The sequence below is a fragment of the Bos taurus genome, chromosome 7, assembly GCF_002263795.3.
Source record: "Bos taurus isolate L1 Dominette 01449 registration number 42190680 breed Hereford chromosome 7, ARS-UCD2.0, whole genome shotgun sequence".
In the NCBI taxonomy this organism is placed as follows: domain Eukaryota; kingdom Metazoa; phylum Chordata; class Mammalia; order Artiodactyla; family Bovidae; genus Bos; species Bos taurus.
The window spans coordinates 34,289,592-34,303,651 of NC_037334.1; the positions used below are offsets into that span (position 1 = coordinate 34,289,592).

Consider the following 14,060-nt stretch of genomic DNA (forward strand, 5'->3'; position numbering starts at 1 on the left):
GAACATTAATACTATTCTGTCCACATGGCAGCCACTTAAATTCTGGTTACACTGGTGAAGGGAAATATTCATAAGATTCCATAATCCAACTGGAATTCCTTATATTCACCAAATGAATTAACTTTAACGGGAAGAACATGTTATACATATAATGATTTGCAAGAGAGCCTTCATACCGTTTGATTCTCATTAGACTTTTTACATAACTGATCCAAGGCTAAAAATGACTAAAAATCCCATGACTACTCTGCCTGCTGATGGTGCCTCTGAACTGGTACAGAGTTAAAAATGTCATTTCTACAAATGAAAATTGCCTTTACTGAAATTCAACAATTTCGTGGTAATTATCCATCCATATTTACTTTTTAAAATGCTTTCATTTGGATAACATTTCATTGAATATCATCGAATAAGTTTTCTTTGGGGCACAGTGATTTTCATACTGTCAACTAATAACCAGTCAGGTGTGTGTCTTGCCGCTTCTTCCCAGAATCACCCTTTTTTCATTTTCCTTTTTAAGTCAGAACTTTCCTTCCTAGCTTCAGGAGTATTTTCTACTGAAGTGACAAGCCATCTCCCAGAATTTTAGAGAAAGAAATTTTGCTGTTAAATATGTGGACAAATTTAGCCACCGAAACACAACCTTCTATTAACTCATTCACTACCAGAGAGCTCACAAACCAAGCTGTCATCTCACTTCACCAAGAGTTCCTCTGACAGTCCCACGTACCTATGGGTGGGATCCACTGAAGGTGTATACACAGGTGGCTCTCCTGCTTGAACGAGTATCAGAATCACCTGGAAACTCATGCTGCTGGCTCCATGACCATGATTTGAAAACCACTGCATAAATCCCCATACGTTAACCTCCACTCTAGAGAGAGACCACCTTTTCTCAACACAGACCAACTTTAAGGTTAAAAAGATTAAAACAGGTAAAATCTTCAAGAACTCCTTTGCAGCCTGCTGCTGCTAAGTCGCTTCAGTCGTGTCCAACTCTGTGCGACCCCATAGACGGCAGCCCACCAGGCTCCCCTATCCCTGGGATTCTCAAGGCAAGAACACTGTAGTGGGTTGCCATTTCCTTCTCCAATGCATGAAAGTGAATTCGCTCAGTCGTGTCCGACTCTTAGCGACCCCATGGACTGTAGCCCACCAGGCTCCTCCATCCATGGGATTTTCCAGGCAAGAGTACTGGAGTGGGGTGCCATTGCCTTCTCCAGTTATCCTGGATTCCATAATCACTTGCTGAAGTCACTGCTACTGATTCTGTGGCTTTCCGGATTCTAGGATCCTGAATCCTGTTCTTTTACCAAGATTTCCAGAATTTTCTAGACTCCCTCTATTTCACTACTAGACTACTGTTGCTCTTGTCTCAGTATCACAGAATTACAGCATTACTGCTATTTATCTCCTGACTCAAAAAAAAAAAAAAAAGCCCAGTGAAGAAACGGCTAAGCCCCTTTTCTGAAGGCAGATGGAAACTGCTCACCAGGTCATGATTTCTCTAAAGCACTTTTAAGAGTTCAACATTTATGACAAATTCAGTAAGTCTCTGTACATTTTTAAGTCTTTATTGAATCTGTTACAATACTGCTTCTGTTTTACGTTTCATTTTTTTGCACGTGGAATCTTAGCTCCCCGGGTAGGTATCCAACCCACAGCCACTACATTGGAAGGTGACGTCTTAATCTCTGGACTGCCAAGGAAGTTCCTCTGTACATTTTAACACATTTCCATACTCAGAGGGAGGGGAAGTATCCTGTATTGTCCTTCATTACTGCAAATACTGTAATAGCTTGTGAACAGTTCTGAGAGGTAAAAATACATCCTCAGTGGACTAATGACTTGCAACAGACACAGCATAAGGGCAGGAGAGGTGGGAATGTGGCTGGACTCACATCCCCCTTACAGTCATCTTAATTTATTCCTCTGCAGTCCAAGCCACTTACAATACATTTAAAACATAGCTTAGGCTTTGTTAGAGCCCCTGGCACAAAGCACGTTTGCACACGGCACTATTTTTTTCAGTCATGGAGCAAAATCAGGTACTGATTTGTTGTTGTTTAGTTGCTAAGTCATATCCGACTCTGCCACCCCATGGACTCTAGCCTACTAGGCTCCTCTGTCCATGGTATTTCCCAGGCAAGAATACTAGAGTGGGTTCCTTCCCAGGGCATTTTATAGACCCAGGGATCGAACTCCCATCTCCTGAACTGGCAGGAGGATTCTTTATCGCTAAGCCACCAGGGAAGCCCATGTACCAATTACCTGTGTCTAATACTGTATGTGAGATAGTTCAGGGAGAAGTCATGGGTAACCTTTATAAAAAACAAAACCCCTTTCTGAATGATCTTCTCACAGCTAACACGATAATTCAAGCCAATGCCAAAGCATTAATAACTACAATTAATTTACAGTAAAGAGCAAGAATTTAAAAGCACCTTGTTAAAGGACTTCCCTGGTGGCTGTTGGGAGGCACAGTGCACAATAGCCTTGAAGGAGGAGGTCCGTGGGAAAATGGCGAAGGGCCAGAAGTACATAGGCATTGTGTACTGATTGCTGAAGAACATTTCCTGCCTTTGGCTATGCTTGGCACCTAGATTTAACAATTAAACATTAAAGACGATACTTGAGAAAATGGGTCATGGATAAATACATGGGTTGTTAAGAATGCGCTGTTTCTTGAAGTATCTTTTACTGATTATATCCTAGCTTTGTATGTGTTCTGCTGGCTGTATGCTCTAAGCCCTTTGTTCCTTGTTCCTATAAAAAGGCTTGACTGCAGAAATAAACTTGTCAGTCCTTGCAGAGACTGTCCAAGTGTTCTTTCAGGTTCACCGTTTCCAAGTCCCGGAGACATATCTCCAAAAAGTGGCGGCCGAACAGGGACTTGAAGGACGACTGAACAAAGCGGCGAGCCCTGCAGAAAGAGGTAAGCAGGATGGGACAACATAGCAGTAAGATTCCTTTCATTTCTATAATGTATCACTTTCTGAAACAAAATGGTGTTAATGTTTCAAAAGATCAGTTGAATGACTGCTATCATATTTTACTGGAACATAATCCATGGTTCCCAGAGGAGGGGACGCTCAATCTAGACATATGGAAAAGGGTTAAGAATAATATTTTGCTAACATATCGGCAAGGAGTCCGTATTCCCCCTCAATGGTGGGTTACATGGTCACTCATATGGGCTGTCATAGAACAGATTGAAGGGCATAATGTTGATTTGGAAGTAGAAACTGTTCAGTCTTTACATGAATATGAGCTTAAGGAACAAGATATGCAAGGTGCTTTGAAATATAAGAATGTTATGCTTAATCAGACACAATCACTGGAAAAATAGCTTGGAGACGTATGTATACAGGATATGTCAAAACTGAAGCCACTTAGACCAGAGGTCATTTCATTCAACGGACAGCCCAAACCTGAGGTTTTTCCTTCTGCCCCGTCTGTAACAGAGTTACAGTTAGCAGTTAAAGTTAGCAGTTGCTAACTTTGCTCATACTAATCATTTCACACCTCCTTGGGAGATGCCTACTTGCACTTTCACTTTCCCAATATAGTTTGATCAGCCTGCCCAAGGCCAGAATGCTTGGGCTAATCTAGATTTTGGTATGTTGCCCAGCTTTAAGAAAGCATGCACTCTATATAGACCTACTTCTCCTTACTGTGTAGAATTCCTCAGAGGATGGGCTGATCATTGGATGTCATATGATTTTTTTCAAGTAGCAAAGATGTTTCTAAATCCTCAACAATTACTTCAGTGGCAAATGTGGGTTGGTGATGAGGCCTGACAAATGATGATTGACCAGAAATCTCATGGTAACCCTGCCAATTTAACCTAGGATATACTCACTGGAACAGGAGCCATGGCTGATATGACTGCGCAATTAGATAATATTACCCCTCAGATGTTGCATTTCATTAGAGAAATTTCTTGCAGAGCATGGGCAAAGGTTGATGATGGTTCATTTGTCAAGACTACCCAGGGACATGAGGAGAAATACGCCCAATTTATAGGAAAATTAAAGGATGCCATTGAAAAATCTATCAGAGATGAAATCTTACAAAATATTATTTTAAAACAACTTGCCTTTGAAAATGCTAATGAGGAATGTCAATCCATGCTTAGACCAATTTGAGAAACTGGTTCTCTTATGGAATATTTGAAAGCTTGTAGAGATATCAGATCTATGTCCCATAGAGCAAAATCAGCGGCACTAGAAACTTTCAATGTGCAAAAGGCTGCCAGTGTTAAATGCTTTAACTGCGAGAAGGCCAGCCATATGAAAAAACAATGCCGCATGCCAGTGCAAACAGCTAAAAATAATCTTACTTCTAATAATAAAAGGCCCCCGGGAGTTTGCCCAAAGTGTAAAAGGGGATTCCATTGGTTGAATGAGTGTCGTTCCAAATTCGATAAGGATGGAAATGCACTGACACCAGAGGCACAACAAAAACAACAGGGAAACTAATAAAGGGGCTATCCTCTAGCCCCACTACAAAAGGAGGACCCAACATTATGACACTGCAAGCAGCTACATCTAAGAGTGCTTGCATTGATATACCTAGTCCTTATGATATGGAATTAATAGAATTATACAATCCTCATAAAATCCCCACTGGATATTATGGTCCAATCCCACCCGGAACAATTGGACTAATTTTGGGACGTAGCAGCTGTACAATGAAAGGTTTAGTAGTATTGACTGGAGTTGTGGATGAAGATTATGAAGGAGAGATACATGTCATGGTGAATGTCGTAAAATTAAGAAATATATATCTACAAAAAGGGGAATGCTTTGCACAATTATTACTTTTGCCATATGTCAAACCAATGAGGGCATCTGATAAAATTAGGCAGGGAGGTTTTAGTAGCACCAACCTTACCGCCGCACTATCTACCTTATTAAAGGAACATCAAAAGCCTATGCTTATCTAAAGATATGGGGAAAAAATTTCACAGGTATGTTGGATACAGGAGCCAACATTTCCATTATTAGAACTGAAGAATGGCCCCTTGAATTGGGTAAGACTATGGCTCCTTCCAGACTGTTAGGGGTAGGAGAGGCTGATGCTACACGAACTTTCGTCAGTGCATCCTATTTACAAGCTTATGGTCCTGATCAAATTGTAGTTTACATCAAACCATATATTACCAGTATTCCTATCAATTTGTGGGAAGGGATTTTCTTGAACAAACAAAAGCCACTATCTCTCGAAATAAGGCTTTTTGATGGGGGCCATTGAGTTAACACCGCTGCCTCTTGATTGGGAATCTGATGCCCCAGTATGGACACCTCAGTGGTCCCTGACTAAAGAAAAGTTGGCAGCTCTCACACAATTAGTAAATGAGCAATTACAAGAAAATCATATAGAGCCTTCATTTTCCCCATGGAATTCTCCCGTTTTTGTCATAAAAAAGAAATCAAGAAAATGGCAAATGTTGATAGATTTAAGAAATATTAATAATACTATGATTCCTATGGAGCCCTTACAACCTGGATTGCCCTCCCCTTCCATGGTGCCAAAAGGATGGCCTGTAATTATTATTGATTTACAAGACTGCTTTTTTACTATACCTTTGCATCCTAAAGATATAAAACATTTTGCTTTTTCAGTTCCCTCTATAAATCACATGGCTCCTGTTAAAAGATTTCAATGGAAGGTTTTACCTCAGGGGATGATGAACTCTCCTACCATTTGCCAATATCTTATATCTGTTTTATTACAACCCAGTAGAGATAAATATCCTACTGCCTTCATAATTCATTATATGGATGACATACTCCTTTCCATGGAATCTGAACTTTGTTTACAACAGTTATATGATGAAGTCACCACCACTCTTCAAAATCATGACCTACTTGTTGCACCAGATAAAATTCAATTGAAAGCACCCTTTAATTACCTAGGACATGTTATGGAAGAGTCTAAGATAAAACCTCAAAAAACTCAAATCTCTGTGCATTCTCTACACACATTAAACGATTTTCAAAAATTGATAGGAGATATTAATTGGCTTCGGTCATTTATTGGCATTCCCACCTATGCATTACAAAATTTATTTAAAATTTTAGAGGGACCTCCTGACCCTAATAGTCCTAGACAGCTAACAAAAAAAGGGAAAGAAGAATTAAAATTTGTTGAAAAACACATTCAACAATCTTTCTCAACTCGGCTGGACCATACCCAACTGATCTATTTATATATATTCCCCACCAAACATTCACCTACTGCAATCATAGCTCAAAACAGCCTGATAGAATGAGTATATCTACATACTAAGCAGTCAAAGAAAATTGTATCATACATTGAGAAAATAGGACAACTAATTGTATCAGGAAGGAGCCATGTACAAACCTTAACTGGATTTGATCTATATGCAATACATGTCCCTTTGACAAAAAAGGAATTACAAATTGCCTTACAGTATAACATGACCATGCAAATAGCATTAAGTGACTTTCAGAATGTTATCTCATTCCATTTGCCAAAAGGAAAATTATGGGACTTCCTACAATTTACTAAATTTATAGTAACTAATATCATAGCCTCCCAGCCTACTTCAAATGCACCTACCTATTTCATTGATGGCAACAAGAAAGGCATAGCTGGGATTTTCGGCCCTGATATCAAAAGAAATTACCCACTACCTATTCTTCAGTACAAAGAGTTGAACTGTATGCTTTATATGCTCTTTTGTCTCTTCAACCATCATCCTTCAATGTCTGTACTGATTCCAAATACCTTGCTTCCCTTTTCCCCGAATTTGTTACTGCCTTTTTATACAACCTAGATGAAGAATTAATATATTCTCTTTTCAAAGACTCAAGCCTTAATTCGATCACATACGGAACCTTTCTTCATTGCACATATACGTGCTCATTCAGGTTTACCTGGCCCCCTAGCAGCAGGGAATGATGCTGTTGATAAGTTCATAGCTCCTATCTTTACATCTGCTATGGACGAACACACTAATCTTCATACCAATGCTAAAAGATTGCACTCTAAATACCATATTCCCCTCACTGAAGTGAGACATATCATTAAATCCTGTGATGTCTGTGCTCCTCTGCACTTACGTACCACAGTTTCAGGAGTTAATCCTCGTGGGCAACAGCCTAACTCCCTTTGGCAATCTGACTTCACTCATTGCTCCTTGGGAACGTTTTCTTTGCTTTTTGTCTCAGTTGATATATTTTCAGGTTTTATATGGGCAGTGCCTGTCTCTTCAGAATCCAGCAAACACGCCATTTCCACACTTTTACTCACCTTCCCTGTTATGGGAATACCTTCGGTCTTAAAAACAGATAATGGGCCTACATTTACCTCTCACTCATTTCGTTCATTTCTAATGGAATGGAATATAACACACATCACGGGGATACCCTAAAATCCCCAGGGTCAAACAATTATCGAAAGAACCCATCGCACTCTTAAAACTCATTTATTAAAACAGAAAGGGGGAATATGGAAGAGGAGATACACTTCTTATCCTATGAACCCTCAATTGTTATTATCTTTAACTCTTTATTCCTTAAATTTTTTAAATTTACTAAAAGATAGTTCTGATACTCGTGCAGACAGACATTTTGCAGAGGAAAACAGTAAGAAACTGTTAGAAGCCAACACACCAATATGGTATAAGCAGTTTAATCAATGGTTGCCAGGGATCTTATGACTCCTAGGCAGAGGTTATGGTCTTGTCGTTGCAGATGGAGAAGAAATCTGGGTTCCACTTCGCCATGTCCGTTACCGAGAAGGACCCCAAGACCAGATTCCCCCGACAGGTGATGCAGCTGACGCGAAGGGTCTCATCAATGACCATAGAGAAGCCGAAGAGAAAACGTCAATGTCTGAACCCCTACCATAGGACCTGAGGAATGGCATGTGTGGAAGATTCCTGCTGCACTGGAGCACTTTGCCAATGTGTATGAGACTGCGAAAGCCTTAAAAACCTCAAAACTATACCTTTTTATACGATAGTACAGGTTATACCCAATCTTGTGTGCAGCTCCCGTACATGTTTATTGTAGGTAACTTCGATATAAATCTCTTGGCTAAGATTGTTAACTGTACAGCATGTGCCTTGTATACGTGTTTAAACCATACTATTTCATATCATTATGTCAACATTGCAATAGTCAGGCAAAGATCTGATTTGTGGCTTCCTGTTAACCTAACAGAACCATGGACTGACTGTATTTCTCTCAGTTTTGCTCAAATATGGCTTAAGGAGGTCAAGGCGCATAATAGGATGGATTATTGCTGGCATTCTTAGTCTAATATCTATTGTTACAGTTGGAACCCTATCTGGTATGGCACTACACAATTCTATACAGATGTCTCTACTCAAGACTCCGTGCCTCCTACGACAGAGTCCAACTAACAGCTGCCATGCTTAAACTAAAAACAAAAGGAGGATATGTTGGGAGGCACAGTGCAAAATAGCCTTGAAGGAGGAGGTCCGTGGGAAAATGGCGAAGGGCCAGAAGTACACAGGCATTGTGTACTGATTGCTGAAGAACATTTCCTGCCTTTGGCTATGCTTGGCACCTAGATTTAACAATTAAACATTAAAGACGATACTTGAGAAAATGGGTCATGGATAAATACATGGGTCGTTAAGAATGTGCTGTTCCTTGAAGTATCTTTTACTGATTATATCCTAGCCTTGTACATGTTCTGCTGGCTGTATGCTCTAAGCTCTTTGTTCCTTGCTCCTATAAAAAGGTTTGACTACAGAAATAAACTTGTCAGTCCTTGCAGAGACTGTCCAAGTGTTGTTCTTTCAGGTTTGCAATTTCCAAGTCCTGGAGACATATCCCCAACAGTGGCCCAGAGGTTAAGACTCTGCCTTCCACTGTAGCAGGGCATGGGTTTGACCCCTGGTTAGAGAACTAAGGTCCCACATGCTGTCAAATTCTTAAATTTTTTTAAGAATAAAAACACCTTGTTAATACAAGGTAAAACACAATGTATCAGGTATCAGAGATCACCTGTTTTACTTGTACAGCCCCAGTCTCTATTTAAGAGTCAGAGAGGAAAACTCAGTTGTGATAACACCCAAAATTAGGTGGCCATCCTAGCAGCTAAGGAGAGGGAGAACATTTATCAGTCATGTTGCCACTGTCTGGTTTTAGCTCCCTAATTTATACTCGCCTTCTCTGAACTTCTGAGGCCTCTTCCCCATCACATTCACAAAGAGAAAAATCTTATACTATAGAACAATGAAATTGGCTTCCAATGGCCAAAATATATGTAACAAATATAACAGGAAGGCTTCTTGCTTCAAAAGCACGCCTCGGGGTTCCCCTTAGGGTATTCCCTGCCATAGGCAAGAGAAGCCACAGAAGCAAGAAATGCCTTCATTAGTCCTCACAGACCAGAGGCAGGAGCTGCCTCCACTGCTTTCCAGGCTCCATCCCCACACTTTCATTAGGAAAAGTTCTCATTTAAACCCCTAACATTGGTTGACCAGACCTCAGGGTAAATGAATGCCAACACTTCATCTACACCAGGTATCTACTTTTATATATCTTATCACTGATTAGAGACTGAAATGTTTTCTCCCTTTACATGTATTCTAGCCATAAGCAAGACTGTGCAGGGGTTTAGTGGCTCAGCTGTAAAAAACCCACCTGCAAGGCAGGAGAAGCAGGTTCGATTCCTGGGTCAGGGAGATCCCCTGGAGGAAAGCATGGCTACCCACTCCAGTATTCTTGCCTGGAGAATCCCATGGACAGAGGAGCCTGGCCAGCCACAGTCTGTAGGGTTGCAGAGAATCAGACAAAACTGAAGCAACTCCACGCAAGTGCAAATTTGTAGGGAGCACCTAAGACCACTTTCTGGAAATGGAGGGAATGTGGTGGGTAGAAGGCATGAGCCAGAGGACAGAGGTGCCTTAGGGACTGGAGCCCTTCTTTCCTGGCATGAGTATCTTGCACAGTAGCAGCTTGAATGCAGAGAGCATTTCATCTCATTTCCCACCCCCTGGTCTCACCCAGCTCTGCTCCGGCTACTCAGATGCCAGGCTCCTGGCTCATTCGGACATATGGGGATGTTTCTGGTTGTCACAAGGACTGGTAGCCTTAGCATTTCCCAGACCTCCTTGCTCATCTCCCCAAATGGCAGAGAGTGTGTATGGGGTGGAGGGGGGTGTCACTCTATGTCTGTGGATCAAATGTAGCAGCTGTGCATTATAGCGTGCACATCTATGAGGGGGCTAATTTTTTCCCTTCCAACATTATCGAGATGTAATTGACCTATAGCACTGTGTAAGTTTAAGGTGTACAGCATAAAGATCTGCCTCCTGTACCTCATGACATGATTACCACAATAGGTTTAATGGTAATATAGATACAAAATAAAAGGAAAACATCACTTCATGTAGCTACAAAATAAAACATTTTTTTCCTTGTTATGAGAACTTCTAGGGTTTACTCTAACAACTGTCATATATAACCTATGCTGCTGCTAAGTCGCTTTAGTCATGTCTGACTCTGTGCGACCCCATGGATGGCAGCCAACCAGGCTCCTCCATCCATGGGATTTTCCAGGCAAGAGTACTGGAGTGGGGTGTCATTGCCTTCTCCATATATAACTTATAGCAGTGTTATTTATATTTATCTCATTGTACATTACATCCCTCTATTTATTCTATAGCTGAGGTTTCTTCCTCATTACCATCTTCATCCAATTCCCTCTCCCCCCAGCCGCTGCCTCTGATAAGCACAAATCTGGTCTCTTTTTCTATGAGTTTGTTTGGTTTTAAAGTAGCATGAGCCTGCAACACTGTTGCTTCCCTTTATATAACAACATAGTGATTCGATATTTCTATACATTCAAAATGACCACCACAATAAATCTAGTTGCCACCTGTCATCATGTAAAGATACTACATTATTATTGACCATATTCCCCACACTGCACATTTCATACCTGTGACATTTATTTGGTAACTAGAAGTTTGTCCCTCTTAATCTCCTTCACCTATTTCTCTCATCCCCCTTGCTCCCTACCCTCCAGTAACCACCCATTTGTTCTCTGTGACTCTGTTCCTGTTTTGCTCTGTTTGTTCATTTGTTTTTGTTTTGTTTTTTTAGATTCTACATAAAGGGAAATCACACAGTATTTTTCTTTCTCTTGACTTTTTTCACTTAGCATAATACCCTCTAGGTCCATCTGTACATGCTCAGTCGCTCAGTCACATCTGAGTTTTTGTGATCCCATGGATTGCAGCCCGCCAGGCTCCTCTGTCCATGAGGTTTCCCAGGAAAGAATACTGCACTGGGTTGCCATTTCCTGCTTTAGAAGATCTTCCCAACCTAGGGATCAAACCTGTGTCTCTGGCATTGGCAGGCAGGTTCTTTAACACTGAGTCACCTCGGGAGCCCCTAGGTCCATCCATGTTGTCACAAATAGCAAGAATTCATTTTTTTAATAATTAATATTCCATGGTACATGCGTACCACATATTCTTTTCCATTCCTATGGGCATGTAAGTTTCTTCCATATCTTGGCTACTGTATGAACAATAAACGCTACAATAAATGAATAATAAATAAATACTGTATGAACAATAAATGCTACAATGAATAATAAATGCTACAGTGAACAATAAAGTATATATATATATGAATTAATTTTTTACTTTCTTTGGATAACTACTCCAAAGTGGAATTGCTGGATCATAAGGTAGCTTTATTTTTAATGTTTTGAGGAAACTCCATACTCTTTTCCATAGAAAGTTAGGCACTTAGTCATGTCTAACTCTTTATTACCCCAGGGACTATATCCCACCAGGCTCATCCATGGAATTCTCCAGGCAAGAATATTGAAGTGGGTTGCCATTTCCTTCTCCAGAGGATCTTCCCCACCCAGGGTTAGAACCCAGGTCTCCCGCATTGCAGGTGGACTCTTTATCGACTGAGGCATCAGGGAACCCACTAAGAGTACATTTCTATAGTGAGTGCGCCAATTTCCATTCCCACCAACAGGGCACAAGGGTTTCCTTTTCTCCACATCCTCGTCAACAGCTTTTATTAATGTTTGTTTGTTTTTGATGATAGCTATTCAGACAGATATGTTGAGCATCTTTTCATGTGTCTGTTGGCCGTCTATTTAGAAAAATATCTATTCAAGAGTTCTGTCTATGTTTTCATTGGGTGGTTTGTTTTTTTGATATTGAAGTATATGAATTCTTTGTATATTTTAGATATTAATCACTTATTGGATACATCATTTGCAAAAACTTTTCTCCCATCCAGTAGACATTGCAAATATCTTCTCCCATTTTGTTTTGTTGATGGTTTTCTTCACTGTATGAAAGTTTTTTTGTTTGATGTAGTCCCATTTGCCTATTTTTCCTTTTGTTTCCCTTGCCTGGGGAGACATATCCAAAAAAAAATACTGCTAAAACTAATGTCAAAGAATATACTACCTATGTTTCTTTCTAGGAGTTTTATAGTTTTAGGTCTCACATTTAAGTTTTTACTCCACTTTGAGTTTATTTTTGTATATGCTGTGAGAAAGTAGCTGTTTTCCCAGCACCGTTTATTGACGATGCTGTCTTTTCCCCAGCGTATCTCCTTTTGCCTCCTCTGTCATAGATTAATTGCCCGTAGAAGTGTGAGGTCATTTCTGAGTTTGCTGTCCTGCTCCATTGATCCATGTGTCTGTTTTTGTGTCACTGTTTTGAAGACTAAAATTTTAGTATAGCTTGAAATCAGAGACATGATACCTCTTGTTCTTTTTTTCTTAAGATCGTTTTGGCTATTCAGAGTCTTTTGTGTTTCCATACAAAATTTAGAATTATTTATTTTAGTTCCATGAAAAATGCCATTGGTCATAATGTTTTGATCTGGATCGTGTCGAATCTGTAGATTGCCTTGGATAGTATGGTGATTTCAACAATGTTAATTCTTCCAATCCATGAGCTTTTTTTTTTTTTTTAATTAAGAAAATGTTCAAATATGGACAAAAGAATAGCATAATCAACTATCATATCACTCAACCCTACATAATTCAGTGTGCATTTCTATAAGAACATTTTCTTATATAAACAGAACACCATTGCCACTCTTAATAAAATTTCTTGATATCATCTAACATTCAGCCCATATTCAATCCTGAATTGGAGAAATATATTTTTATTTTGCATGGATATCAAGAAAACTGATTAATATTGAAAAACTGATGATAGTAATATGACTATAGACACTGAACAACTACAAAGAGAAAGAAAACAAAACATTTGGTTTGTCCAGCTGTATTAAAATAACTCATTAAGACAATTTGTTCAACTGCTTGATATTTATCCCCAATGACAACAGATCATAACAATTATGCACGTCATTAAATGTGCTCTGGACTACAGCTGGAATCAAATAGAATAGACACAAGTATTATAGGAATCTGCTTGCAACTTAAAAATTGTTTACTTCCAAAGAAATTGAATTGGCCTAGATACACTGCATTCAGACCCAAGAGTACAAAAAGCAATTTTCGACTTCATCAAACTCCTAACAATCTTCTCTGATTACCTTTGCAATGATACATTATAATCTTAGCTAGGAGTGAAAAATGCTGATGTGAAACTACAGCACAATTACAGAAAATGCATTGTTCTGGGACCTCTGAGGAAGAACTCTTTTCATGTGGAACTCTTGGAGCCTGGAGGACCACTTTTGCACACTAGCTGTTTAACAACTCCTCTTCCTCTTCCCTATGACCACTTCCATTGGCAGGACTGCATAGGTGAGGGTTCAGAAAACTGACCTGGAGCAAAGAGGGAGATTCAGGCATCGAAGTCGTCTTCTCCAGCACTGAGCGTCTGCCATTGAGGCAGCCCCAGACCCTTGTTCTCATCCTCTCCAGGCCTTGTGTCCTTTGGACACAGAAAGCTTCATTCTTTGGACACAGAAGCTAGTGAACTCAGGGACCTCAACTAACCCCAGTGATCAACCAGAACTGTTTTAGAATCCTCTCGCAAAAGTAATCTTGCAAATGTTGACCTCAACTCATTAGTGAGGTTGTAAGCATAACAGGGC

The 14,060-nt window shown here is 39.9% G+C and overlaps 1 protein-coding gene and 1 long non-coding RNA gene across 3 annotated transcripts in view; one reads left to right on the forward strand and one right to left on the reverse strand.

Moving 5' to 3' along the window:
* Nucleotides 1-1,554: 1,554 nt before the first annotated feature.
* The window catches only part of HSD17B4 (hydroxysteroid 17-beta dehydrogenase 4), a 134,405-nt gene continuing 121,899 nt past the window's right edge, over nt 1,555-14,060 (reverse strand). For both annotated transcript variants that reach the window (XM_059887959.1, XM_015472128.3), the window contains exon 24: nt 1,555-2,923. In XM_059887959.1, the coding sequence (XP_059743942.1) occupies nt 2,705-2,923 (219 nt within the window). In that variant the 3' untranslated portion in view covers nt 1,555-2,704. The remainder of the gene's footprint in view (nt 2,924-14,060) is intronic.
* Nucleotides 2,847-8,777, forward strand: LOC100295797 (uncharacterized). The gene is made up of 2 exons (XR_235224.5): nt 2,847-2,935; nt 7,725-8,777. It is a non-coding gene; the product is annotated as an uncharacterized lncRNA (long non-coding RNA).